General features: G+C 37.0%; 1 protein-coding gene across 2 annotated transcripts in view; it reads right to left on the bottom strand.

Moving 5' to 3' along the window:
• LOC127155508 (rho GTPase-activating protein 21) overlaps nucleotides 1–7,979 on the bottom strand; it is a 102,684-nt gene extending 94,705 nt beyond the window's left edge. Inside the window, exons 1-2 of one of the 2 annotated variants that reach the window (XM_051097749.1) lie at nucleotides 7,691–7,979; nucleotides 6,527–6,729 (exon numbers count right to left, since the gene is read on the bottom strand). In XM_051097749.1, coding sequence (XP_050953706.1) covers nucleotides 6,527–6,598 — 72 coding nt within the window. In that variant the 5' untranslated portion in view covers nucleotides 6,599–6,729; nucleotides 7,691–7,979. Of the gene's footprint in view, nucleotides 1–3,257; nucleotides 3,408–6,526; nucleotides 6,730–7,690 lie in introns of those variants that run through there. The other variant, XM_051097750.1, reaches the window with a different exon arrangement.
• Nucleotides 7,980–14,529: the final 6,550 nt, after the last annotated feature.

Raw genomic sequence — 14,529 nt, 5'->3', positions numbered from 1 at the left:
AAGCTCACTCTGCCCATCCACCCAGTGTTAATGAGAAAGAGTGGTGATTTAGACTGGAGTAATTTATACCAAATCATCAGTCACCTTTCAGTCTGCAGACCTATACAACAAACGTCCCTCTGGTGGGTTGCTTTCTTCTTTGTCTACACATTATGACATAGAAAAATGGAGCAATACTGCAGGAAAGCACCTAGTGTTAAACCACTGTGAATTCAACCTACAGTTGTTGGGATTCCAGATTAATTTTCCCATTTCTAATGATACACAAAAGAAATTTATCCAGATAATGAGAGCAAATGCAAATGCACAAGCAATCCAGAGGAATGACTGAATGATGATAACTTGAAATCGGATAAGTGGCTGTCGTGTTTGCTTTGGGGAAACCCTTAAATGAGACACTTCTGATGTTTTCCTGAGTGGTTTATATAGAGAAAGGTCCATCTCTATAATGGTTTCAGGTCAGGAACTGGAACACTTGGTTTACGGAAATCTTTTGGATTAGAGATTTCAAATTACTGCATTTCCCTGCTAAATGAGCCAGACTTGACCAGCAAGACATTTCCAGCCTGAACCAGGATGCTGACATGAAGTCAGTTGACCAGTGAAGTCTGGCAGAGATACCAACATCCAAACCACAATGGCAGAACTGCTCTGTGCATATTGTGCTTGGCAGCAATTTTGTTGGGTGTTTACGGCATTACCTAATTTGCATAATTCCTTTGAACCAGGTTCTAAAACAGGATGCAAGACAAATACATTACACTATCAATGGGTACAGTCTAGTTTTAGTAAAACCACATACATTTCGCGCAAAGCATCAAACAGAGCATTTCCCAAATATATTAGAACAGAGGGCAAGCCAAAGGCAAGCATACAGAAACACATTCACATGAGAGGGAGAGACTATAGACTGAAAACAGGGGTGAATCCACAAACACGCACATAATGAGAGCCAGCATCTAACACTCTCTCTCAGCCTGTTTTTCTGAACAGACAACAGAAATCAATACATATGAAAACAGAATGAGTGGGTGAAGGGCTGAAGTGGCAACTCAAAGCTCTGATCCGAGAAGGTATACAGAAACAGCCCTGTCAACACTGGACTATGGTTTGGTCCTTTGGATTCAATGAGACAACGGTCAGATCTAAAATGAGAGTTTGTAAAGGGCGTCTCCACAATATCTACAAAGGCATAAAGCTCAATTGCTTAATCATTTAAGCAAACAAATGACAGATAAACAGGGTTTCATTCAGTCTGTAATCTGACGTACAGTATTTCTGAATGAAATAGGATATTCAAAACAAAGAAATGTAGGGCTGGAATTGATTTTATCCATCAGGAATTTACTAAATCATGAAAAGTGAGTAATACCAGAGCCATGTGTTTGAGAGTATTGGTGATGTTAGCTAAAATATCATTTTAGAGGTGGTGCAAGTTATTATATGGATGTAGATATTGGTCGATTGATATGTTATTTTTGTAATGGCCAATGCCAGACAGCCTATGACCAACATAATGCTAATATAAACTGTATAAGCCACAATTTAATTAAGCTGACTGAGACATTGAAATTAACCAAGATGCACAGTTATCAGTTCGTAGAGATAATCACAATATGACCAAATAATGATTGATTTATTTGGCTTCTCATAAACAGTACGTTTTTTTTTCTATTGAAACGGAAACTTTTATTTATCAAAGACGCATTACATTTATCAAAAGCAACAGTAAAGAAAATTAGATAACACTTTATTTTAAGTGCCAATTATCACTATTAAGTAGTTGTTTATTAGCACATATACTAGCATTCACTCTTTAAAAATAAAGTTTAAAAATAAAGTTTCTTTGTTGGTATCAGTGGTTCTATAAACAAACTTAAACATCCATGGAAACTTTCAAATGCAGAAAAGGCACGTTTTTAGTTAAAAAAGGTTCTTTAGATTTTTTTTAATGTTCTTCAAAATGGCTCTGTTCACTGAAAGGTTCTTTGGGGACCCAAAAATGGTTCTTCTATGGTTCTTCTATCATCACTGCAAAAACAGCCTTTCGAAACCTTTATTTTTAGAGTGTACTGGTTTATTAGTACTTACAAAGCATATATGTGACCGTGGACCACAAAACCAGTCGTAAGGGTACATTTTTTTAAAGTGAGATTTATACATCATCTGAAAGCTGAATAAATAAGCTTTCCATTGGCGTACGGTATTTTGATGGTAGTAATATATGGCAGAGATACAACTATTTGAAAATCTGGAATCTGAGGGTGCAAAAAAATCTAAATATTGAGAAACTCGCCTTTAAAATGGTCCAAATGAAGTTCTTAGCAATGCAAATTAAGTTTTGATATATTTACCTTAGGAAATTCACAAAATATCTTCATGGAACATAATCTTTACTTAATTTCCTAATGATTTTTGGCATAAAAGAAAAATCGATCATTTTGACCCATACAATGTATTTTTGGCTATTGCTACAAATACACCCATGCTACTTAAGACTGGTTTTGTGGTCCAGGGTCACATATTATTCTGTATGACCATATTTTAGATCCCTAACAACTACTTATAAACTATTTTACTAACTATTAATAAGCAACAAATTAGGAGTTTGCTGAGGGAAAAAAATTCATAGTGAAGTAGTGTTACCGACAGTTATAATGTTGCAATAATGTTCTATTTTATTTATTTAATAAATGCTGTCCTTTTTAACATTCTATGCATCAAAAAAACCTGAAAAAACATCATGGTTTCCACAAAAATATTAAGCAGCAAATCTGTTTTCAACATTGATAAGAATAAGACATTTCTTGCATTCTAAATTAATATTAGAATGATTTCTGAAGGATCATGTGACACTGATAACTGGAGTAATGGCTACTAAAAAAAAATCAGCTTTGTCATTGCAGTAATAAATTATATTTTAAAATACATTAAAATAAAAACAGTTATCTTACATTATAGTAATATTTCACAATATTACTCTTTTTTTACAGAAATTACTTTTAAAATTTTTGATAGCTTAAACACAGCGTTGGTGAGCATAAGAGACTTCTTAAAAAAAACTAAGAAATCTTAATCTTATCCCTAAACTTTTGAATTGTCAGATTTACTTTCCAACAAGGTTTATAAGAGATATAGAATTCTGAGCCTCCACAAGGTGACCTCATCTGGTGAACACCAGATATATGTGTGTGCGAGAGAGAGAGAGAGAGAGAGAGTGGAGGTGTTAAAGCGAGGAGCAGCTGGGCTTTAATTACCCTCCATGGCGCTGGCGTTCCTCACAGGGGGCAGGGCGACCGAGGGAGGGAGACACAAAGAGAGAGAGACAGACAGGGAGAGACGCCCTCATTAGGCATGGAGAACTAGATGGGACAGAATATCAGGCCCACCTGAGACCACCGAGCACAATAAACCCCTAGGGGCATCTAATAAGTGTCAGGAGAGACCGGAGCAGGTACAGTCCTGCACCCCTCCATGCTGTACAAGGAAGAACTTAAGAAAAGCTCAATGACCTCACTGATGCATATACTATACGTGAGTTTTATGTGTGTCTTGGGAGTGATGTTACTGAAGTAGAACACTGGTTTAACTCATGTTAAAGAGGAAGTGGCAGACTCTAGGGTGATAATGAATTAAACAAGCTTCATCACAGGCGTGAACACAACTGGACCCCACAATTAACCATGAGGGACACCAAATGTCTAGATAATGGATCACATCACACTTTCATGCATATAAACAAAGCAATTACACACTGTAATGTTTAGGTTTGCCAGTGGCACTATATAGAATGACCAGACAGGCATAATACCACTGCATTTCTTTTTCACCCTACTTTGCAAAGACAAAATGACAGCAAAACTTAGTAGGTTCTCTACCAAGACCGAATTTTAAAAGAGATGTCCACTTCCAGAACAACAATTTACAAATAATTTACTAACCCCCTTGTCATCCAAGATGTTCATGTATTTCTGTCTTCAGTCGTAAAGAAATTATGTTTTTTGAGGAAAGCGTTTTAGGATTTTTCTCCATGTAATGGACTTCATTGGTCCCCCGATTTTGAACTTTCAAAATGTAGTTTAAACGCAGCTTCAAAGGGCTCTAAACGATCCCAGCCGAGGAAGAAGGGTCTTATCTAGGGAAACTATTCACTTTTTTCAAAAAATAAAAATTTGTATACTTTTTAAACACAAAGTCTTGTGTAGTGCTAGCTCTGGGATCCACGTCCACGAAGCTACGAATCACGTTTAAGTTAAAAAAAGGTAGAGGCGAAAAACTCCATCTCAACATCGTTGTACCTTTTTGTTTGTAAACAGCGTTTGACTTACTTGCACTTCCTCAGTCTTTGCGCGTTTGCTTTGTAAACACTGGGTCTGTAGTTCCGCGTTACCTTTCAACGTCATTCCATAGTACGTAGCATTGTGGACACGCATCCCATAGCTAGTGCTACACAAGCTTTTGTGCTTAAAATGTATACAAATATTTATTTTTCAATAAAATGACTGATCGTTTTGCTAGATAAGACCCTTCTTCCCCGGCTGGGATCGTTTAGAGACCTTTGAAGCTGCATTTAAACTACATTTTGGAAGTTCAAAATCGGGGCAGCAATGAAGTCCATTATATGGAGAAAAATCCTGAAACGCATTCCTCAAAAACCACAACTACTTTACGACTGAAGACAGAAAGACATAAACATCTTGGATGACAAGGGGGTGAGTAAATTATTTGTAAATTGTTGTTCTGGAAGTGGAGTTCTCCTTTAAGGCAGCATACTATAGGTATGAAACGGTATAAAACATAAGATAAAAGCAACATGCTAACATCAGACTAATCCTAACTCTGTCTCCCAAGTGATTCACAATTAGTTCTGCATATCTAGAGGGGTTGCTGTCAGAATCAGTCAGTTGTGAGTTTTCAGGATGGTTAGGACGCTGCTTTAAAAGAAAGCTGGCTCTGTAGGCAGCTCACTAAGTTTTTATACAGAGCTACTGTCTGTGTAACACATTAATATAACAAATATTACTGTACTGTACTGTACTGATGGTAGTGCAATGATGCTTACTGAAGCTCACATGCCGTTAACTCAAGAAGGCATCATTTAATGGTTGTGGATAAAAGCTTTTTTATGAGTCTGCTGGGGACTTTTCACACACCTGCTGAGCACTTCAGTTACTGTTTAACTTTATAACTAGGTAGCAGTGAGGAACACTGGACTGAGACATCCAGGGCCCAAAAATGTGTTTTTCTAAAAATAGTGATTCAAGGGCATGTGTTTGTGAAAAATGTGCAAAGTAGTGTCTCACTTTTTATGTGTGTGTTTTACATTTAAAAACATGACACGCAAGGTAGTGAAATAAAAAAGACACGCTACTGTATAGAAAAGCAAATATATACTTTTAACCTTAGCACCACTTTTTTTGAATGCCAAGAAGTGAGCGCAGCAGTCAAACACCTCCACCTAGCATATGCCCACATACAAAAACAATGGAAATGCAACAAAGTGGAATGCAAAAATCACCTTAATGTTGTTAAAAGTTTCAGAACACATTATTTAAATCAGCCTATTGATTTAAACTCTCAACCATATCAATGATGTTTTCATTAAACAGCTAAATCACTGTTCTTTTAAAGTAATGCACATTCCTTCAAAACAATGCAACATTTTTTCAAAATAACGTATTGCACTTCTGAAGAAATGCACCGATCCTTCAAAGTAATGTTCTGTTTTCTTTACAATAAACAATATCTTTCGAGAACTGGCTGTGTTTAAGAAACAAACACATTATTTAAATACTGAATCCCTCTGGACACATAGTGAGTGATCTGTTGACGTGTTTGCAAACTACTGTGCCCACCAACCTTCTGTACCCACAGACCCTGAGCCTAGTCTGTAAGGAGATTACACACACACTGGTATTGCCATTACTGATGGGTTAATCCAAGCATGCGTTTGCGCTGCGTTATGTTCTCAGTGATGATGTAACGCCACATGTCAGAGTGGACACGCAAAATCCAATGCTACTCTAGTATTCTGAAGAGTGACATTATGCATTGGCAGCCCTACAACATTACTACGATTAGATAAGTAAGGGCTTTGCTTGCCAAATAAAATAAATAGGCTACTTCATTTAATGATTGCAGTCTCAGTGTAAACAGTCACCGGCTGCTTCTAGCAAGATAATACTATGCCATGAGGTCTCCATCTCTAACATTTTATTTTATGAGATTTATATAATGTTGTAAGGTATAAAATGTGCGATACAATTCTTTTTTTTTTTTTTTAACTGAACTGCATGAAAAAAAAATGTTTGAACAGATTACAATCCAAACACTATCAAGATGCACAAAAAAAAAAAAAAATCAATACAAGTTCTAACCATCCTGTTCAGTTTTACGGACGTCCCACCTTCACTGCAAGAGTGTCTGATTGAAACACTTGTCCTGTCATGAGCCGTTAAAGGTAAAGGCCTAAATGCTTTTTAAATTACGCTTTCACATTTCTCTTAAAACAAACAAAATGATTTACCTCACAAACTGATGACCCAGCTGGATTTTTCTTATCATCTTGGTGCTTTGACGCAGGCCAATGTGTTGCCATTATTTCATTTCAGAGCACAAAGGCAGAGGTCCTCTGGAGCCCAACATTGAGATGAGAGAAATCAAAGTGCTATATTCCCAATGATCTAATCCACACCGTCCGATCTCTTCATGCCCGTCCACTGCAAGATCCTGCGAACCAGAGAGAGGTTACTGAAGAGGACACAAAGTAGGACAAAAATAAATGTGTTACACTGTCCCCTGTTAGACAGGAGATCTACCCCAGTCAATAGCTACCAACAGGCCTCCCTAAAATCCCCATTAGTACAGTACTTAACTGTAGAATAGAGTTGAACACATTTTTTAAAAATTCTGAACACGTTTGTAAAGTGGCATAACAATGAATAGTAAAGAGAGAGTACAGCAAGATAGAACATAGTGAAATAGATTTGAATATGTTTACACTTTATTCAAAGCTCTCCACTGTTTACTAATAGATAAAGCTAAATATAGAGTGGAGTATAAAGTAGAGTACAGTAAGTTCAACTACCGAGTAGAATAATACAACAAAGTATACAACTGTACAGGAGAGAAAGGTGAACTATAGAGCAGAGTAACAGCAGGATAGAAAACAAAACATATTCGCTATGTAAATACTCGTAAATATTTGTAAATACGCAGTATTCCGATATTCAGGTAATGTCAGACTATATTAAGATAATAAAGCAGAATTATTATTTGACCTGCTTAGAACGACAAAGTGAACCAACACAAGCTTGTCATCTGACATACTGCCCTAACTACCATTTCATTTCGAGTCCAGTGCTCTGCACACCATGTGTTTCTATGGCGCGATCTGTGGTATTTGAGAGACATTTCTAAATTTGTAGAGAGCTAGTCCCGACTTAACATCAAGCGCTGTCAAGAGCTGAAAATCTGCCGTTTGAAAACAAGCAGGGTGTTTGAAAACAAAGACTGTTTACTATTATTGTTTATTATTGTGGGTGGTAAACAATCATAAAACCATCACCTCGATTTGAATGTCCTGCGCTCATCTAACCATCATCCACACTTCCCTGCGTGTTTCCTTTATTTCTGACATGGCAACAATATCTAACAATAGTATGACAGAGAGGGTCAGTAAAACACCTACCTGTTCCAGTTATTAGATGACCATGAATCATAATGCATCGTTTCTTTACCAAACACGCGATTAATATCCAAATATCCGATGCGTTGCAATCGATTTTCAGTCTATCGACCAAAGATTATTTACAGTATTCCATAGCCAAATGAGCAGCTTCATAGTGAAAGAAAAACCCACAGAAATCACAGAATGTAGCTCATACTGACGCGAAGAATGACTAGCGTTTAAAACGCAGCGCACGTATGTATCAACGAATTGTACGCGAACAGTTTGATCTCGGTTACTTCCAGTTGGCGGCGCGACAGATACTAGTGATGTCCGATTCGCGCAGCGAGTCGTTCTTTTGAATCGGTTCTTTTTGATTCATTCGAACAGATTTTGAAAGCCTTTGTAAATCACTTAATTCACTCCACTGTTGAATCTTGGAAGGAATCTGAAGATAGGTGGCTGTTACAAAAGCTTACCATGGTAACCATAGTCTTCGCCAAAATGCTAGTTACTATAGTTATGGTTACTACAACAAAACGGTAACTTGGTATTAGCCACACCACCAAAAATTTATTTATTTATTTAAAGTCCTAATAACTGTTAATCCTAAAAACTGAAGATGTCATATGAGTTTACAGCAGTAGTCTAGCAATGAATGTAACAATTAATAAAAACAAAGTAATTTGGACATTTGGAAACATAAACAACAGACACTGGACACAAACTTAACCATATATATCATAGTGACAATTATTAGTATTAACTAAAACCTAACTAAAAGCCTATTTACATTTACTATAGACAATAAATGTAATACATTGGTGAATTGACGAGTCGGTTCCTTTGAATTAGCTCAAGAATCGTTCTAAAGAACCGATTCGCCTACAGACTCGGACTTCCCAATGCTGAATACATTTGCTACATTGGCAGGCGTTCGGTCGCTTCGAAACCCCGCCCCCTCTGACTGCCCGCCGGCCTGTTGTCCAATGGTATGCGATATTCAAATATGCTTGTCGACTACAACCAACCGGATGTCTTCTTACATAAGAGGCACATGCGTATGTATTCTCTGCTCAATTACTTACAGTCACTATTTATTAATGCGGATTGTGAGTGCTTGTGTAATTCACTAGTGGCTCAGAGACCTGTTTTTAAAACCTGAAATGCAATTTTGTTATTTATGTTCTATTGCCAGCAGTAAATGAGATATGCTAGATATGCTATCAAGATCATGCTGTAAATATTTTGTTCTGTTGAAAACTTTTTTTTTTAATTGACATTTCCAATCAGTCAAATTATCTTCTTTTTTTCCTGTTGGGTTTAATTAAAGTAATCAGATCCTCTTCCAAGAGTTTAACCAAACACTAGTTCTTGGCAGTATTTTATGTAATCATGATTAAACAAATCCAGTTCTTCAAAGCAGTGCCGGCACTATCACTGGCTAGAATCTTTTCACATGTCACGAGCAGAGGACTCTTGAAAACCTGATATTATAATAGCTGAATTTACCTGGAATTAAATTATGCCGTTTTAGCAAGCTTTGTGTGCTGTCTAAGCCTTCATAGTGTACACACACCCTTCCAAAATAAATCTTACACATTTGCTATAACCAGCTGGTCATGCATCTGTTCAAAGAAAATGGCTGCCCACGGTACTACAACAATATTTCTAACATTCCAACGCAATCTTTTTGGGTTTCCAGTCTCAAACTCCATTATAGTGACACAGAGCATGGATGCAGCATGGAGCTTTAGGGACAAAGGCAATGGAGGGCAGTGTTTTGTTTGCCTCTTTCCACCACAATGCATCATGAACAATAGGACAACTCTTGTGACCCATTCTGAAATAAAAGGCTGCTGAATCTCAAAGAGCAGCTTTTCTCCTTTTGTTTGAAGGCCTGGTGCACTATTGACCAAGACAATATAAGGTTTAGTAGCATTTGGTTCGATATCCTAGTTGATAAAACAACAACAGCAACAATACTAATACATTTATATTAATAATGTGAATAATAAAAGTTTTCGTCTGTTGCTCTCCAGGATTAACCGACAGTAATTAGATTAGCTGCAGTATTGCAATTGGCCCACCACTTATAATCATAGAATTAACATTCAAATCCTGCTTTTTCTACATTCATGAGTAAAACTGATTGAGGGGTATTTTTAATGAGAGGACGAAGAATTTCTTTTTTTTTTTGTTTTGTATAATAATGAATAAAATTCAACATAAATAAAATTAAAACAAACCTTTTGCAACCACATATAGTGCCTTGTAAAAGTATTCATATGCCTTTCATTTGTTTCATGTTTTATGTTGCATCCTTATGTTAAACTGCTTTATATTACTTATTTTCCACATTAATTTACACTTCATACACCATAATGACAAAGCAAAAAATGAAATAAGTACATTGTATGTACATTCTTAATAATAAGTACACTGAAATAAGTACACTGCATAAGTATTCATACCCTTAACTCAGTACTTAGTTGAAGCACCTTTACAGCCTCAAGTCTTTTTGGGTATAATGCGACAAGCTTTGCACATCAGTATTTGGCAATTATCTGCCATTCTTCGCCTCACCTCTTCACCTCTCAAGCTCTGTCAGCTTGGATGAGGGCTGGCAGACATTTTCAGGTTTCTCCAGAAATATTTGCTTGCATTTAAACCAAGGCTCTGGTTGGGCCACTCAAGGACATTTACAGAGTTGTCTATAAGCCACTTTTGCTGTGTGCTTAGGGTCATTGTCCTGTTGGAAGGTGAACCTTCTGCCAGTCTGAGAATCTGAATGCTTCGGACTGGGTTTTCATTAAGGCTATCTCAATATTTTGGCGCATTGAGCTTTTCTTCTACTCTGATGAGTCCCTCAGTCCCTGCTGCTGAAAAACAGCCTCTACCAGCACATTTTAGTTTTGGGATGGGACTCTGCGGTTAATGAGCAGTGCTTGGTTTCCTTCAAAACTGATGTTTGGAATTGAGGTTCATCAGACCAGAAAATCTTGTTTCTCACAATCTGAGGGTATTTTAGTTGTTTTTTTTTTTTGCAAATTCCATGTGGGTTTTCATGTGTCCTCACTGAGAATAGGATTGAGTTTCGCCACACTGCCATAAAGACTGCATTGATGGAGTGTTGCAGTGATGTTTGTCCTTGTGTAAGTTTCTTCTATCTGCATATATGATCATGGAGCTCAACTAGAGTGACCATGAACTTTTTGGTCACCAGTATAACCAAGCCCCTTCTCCATCAACTCTAGGAAGAGTCCAAGCATCTTCCATTATGGATAATGGAGGCTATGTGCTCCTGTGAACCTTCAATGCAGCAGAGTTTTTTTCTGAACTCTTCCCCAGATCTGTGCATTGAATGCAAGCCTGTTTCGGAGCTCTAAAGGCAGTGGTTTTTGCTCTGATATGCATTTTCAGCTGTTAGACCTTTTCTGAGAGGTGTGTGCCTTTCCAAATCATACTCATTCAAATAAATTTGCCACAGTTAAACACCACTCGAAGTGTAGTGACATCTGCAGGTGAAATGAGTGCTCCTGAGTTACATTTCAACTGTCTCAGAAAAGGGTATGAATACTTATGCAATGGAATAATTTCACTTTTTTTAATTCTAATAAATTTGCAAAGTTCTTAGAAACCTGTTTTGCGCTTGGCCATTATGGTGTATGGAGTGTAGACTAATGTGAGAAAAAAAAGTCATTTAAAGCAGTTTAACATAAGGCTGCAACATGACAAAACATGGAAAAAAAATGAAGGGGTATGAATACATTTGCAAGACACTGTAAATGGCTAAACAACATCCTAAACAACAACCCACAACAGCTTAGCATTGCGGCACAAGTTTGTCTGTAAGTGACCAAAAATATATTCATTAATAATAATATTAATATTTATATACTGTATAATTGGTAACTCGGGTTCCTTTTAATTTTTTTCTTTTTAAAGTTTTGCTAAAAGACTCAGACATCCCATAGCTAAACACATTCATTGCATTTACCCATGTCAGTAGTTAAATCATTTTATAGTTGACAAAACTGTGATTTGTGTTCATTAATGGTTGTTTATTCTACAAAAATGTACTTTCATGAAAAACTAGAATGAAGTTTATGAAATATGAACACGAATCATTTGGTTCAACCCACAAATCCAGGCCATTTGCACCTACTGAGAAATGAAACTGTATCCTCTGTCCCATGGCATACATGTGAAGGTGCAGTGTTTCATTATTGTGTCCTTTGTACTTAGTCTCTTTCTTACTATGCTCCTCTGGTGATGTTGTACCTCAGAGACCGGCATGAGAAACTCACCCATCTCTTTGTCTGTCATTCAGCAGATCTTGTTGTAGGCTGGTGGGAGAGAAGCTGCCAGGTTCCCACAGAGGTGTGGAGCGTTTATCGGCTAGGTAAGTTAACCATTCCTAAGTGCTGATGTTTGATAAGAGCAAGCGAGTCACAGCCAAGCCAACAAAGAGTGACTTTGTCAGTTCTGTCACATTGACCAAAAATGCCTCTTTATTCGGGGGGACAAGAGGCGGATTTTCCTCCTCTGTAATCTGTAGCTATACATTGGATACTCTAGCTGGAACTAAGAGCGCTCTGTTAGTCCTTCACTTACATAAGGGGCATTTAGCCCATAACACCTATACTGAAGCCAGTAAGGTTGTACTGTGTAGAAAAGCAACATGATACATTGTGTGCTTAAGATTTTAGTTTTTTTCCTTCTTTTTTTAGTTAGCACCAAACTGCATGTTAAACCCTTTTAAAATCTACAAACCAGTCCTAGTGTATTGTTTCTGTGAGTGGAATAATATATTGTGTTAATAATATATTACAGTACATTTAGTAATACATGGAGAATTGCCACTTTATTTTAGATGGCCATTATATATTGTGAATATATTCAAAGCTAATTGCTATAACACACAGTAGGATTTTAGAAAGGAAAATTTTAAAGAGAAAAAAAAGAAGAATTAGGGAGAATTAATAAATTATGAGTGATTTACTGCCACTGTGTGAATAATATGTAATCATGTAATCCATAAAAAAGTAACTGTAATCTGATTATGAGCATTATATAATGTAATATATTCTAATTTGTAGTACTTGATTTTTGGAACCCAATTATGTAATCTAGATTACATGTAATCAGATACTACCCTGCTCTGTCTATGTATATTGCAGTGAACTGAAAGATAAAAACACTAGTTTCCCATATATGGAAAGGTTTGTTTAATAAATCGTAATTCGTAAATTATATTTTCAAGTATATTTCCATATATGTAAATTAATGCTCTTACAGAAAAAAGAAGAGTAAGGTAGAATCACCCGGGCCTGCAAATTGTCTGCAGAAGGAGTTAGCATTTGGAAATACACAACAGAAACTTGCTTTCATCAGACCATTTAATGGGATCCTTAAACACAAATAAGCCTCACAGTCTTCTGTAAGACAAATAATCTTCATGTATTGTCATGACCCACTGACTGATCTAATGAAATAAAACGTTTTGTGTCTCCAGTGCAGCATTGCATTCTCCAGTCATGAGGTGCAGTAACTGATGGCAGATGGCGGCTGTTGGCATTTGTACCCGGCTGGCGCCCAGACTGACTCATGGAAAGCTCGGTGTGAGGCACAAACAGCTCTCACTCCACACTTTAAACCAACCATGCAGAGCAATATCATAACCAGACTCAAAAAATCATTTTTTGACAGTGGATTAGTGCATATAGTTTCAGATATAATGTCATGTATAAGAAGAATCATTATAAGGTCGCCTTGGGTTGTGTTATCTAATGCCCTTGGAGGTGTTAGCGTCCTTATTTGCTTACTTATTACTTGAATTCAAGAGCCAGATTTTCAAGCGGATTGCCTGTAAGACAGCAGATCCAAAGCAGATGAGCAGAAATGAGTTTTTTCGGGATTCTCGGGGGAACATCAGCTTTGAGTTCTGTATTAAGCGCAGTAAATTTCTGTGAATTCATTGCTTGTCTGAGATGTGAGATAACCACAGCAGGTTGTAAAGTAAATTAAACCCTCATGTTGATTTTGTCTGGTTGTACACTGACAAAGAGGTCAAACCCCAGGCAAAACACTGGGAAAGTAGCACCATCCAAAGTTTCAATAGAAATTTCTAATAAATCATCTTTGTTCAGGGCTGTTCAGATGTTCTTTATTTAGCACCCCTTTATAGCAAATATATCCTTCTGGAACCCAACAATAAAGCTGAAGGCATGTATTTATGTATTTATAGTGCTTTGAAAATATAAAATATATGATTTTTTTTTTCATATTTTATTGGATGTCCTTCATAGAAGACATCAGGACTCATTTATTAAGAAAAAAAGGCAAGAAAACCAGGGTATTTATCAGTTTTTTGACTTGCGACATACTATACGATTTCCACTCAATAATGGTTTCGTAATGGTATTCGTATCGTAATTTTGAGACGACAACATGTGATGTTCTACTCGCAGCTGTTCACATCCTCAGATTCGGAATTATGCTTTTCTATGGCCACACTATCAACGCCTAAACAGAGCCTACGTTGGTCAAGTGGTACAGCTGTCATGTGGTACAAGTCATAGCTCTCAGAAGACTCCCAGTTCACAAGTTTAATTACAAGTTCTATGAGGATGTGAATGCTTTTTACAAGTTGGAATCTCCTAATTACGGGAATTCCCATATGGCGTGAATGCACGTTAAGTAATGGTGATGGGCGTTCCATTTATGAAAAGCACTGGACGCAGTAGACCAATCACAACAGATTGGGTCATCGGACCAATCACTGCAAATTAGCTTCACGCAAAGTAGGAAATTAATAGTTGCGCAAACCGTTTGGAAGTCTTTGAGCAGATAAGGTA

The sequence above is a fragment of the Labeo rohita genome, chromosome 24 (genome assembly GCF_022985175.1).
Source record: "Labeo rohita strain BAU-BD-2019 chromosome 24, IGBB_LRoh.1.0, whole genome shotgun sequence".
Taxonomy (NCBI): Eukaryota; Metazoa; Chordata; class Actinopteri; order Cypriniformes; family Cyprinidae; genus Labeo; species Labeo rohita.
Note: the sequence above shows the minus strand (reverse complement) of the source record. Positions and strands in the feature narration are given on the sequence as shown.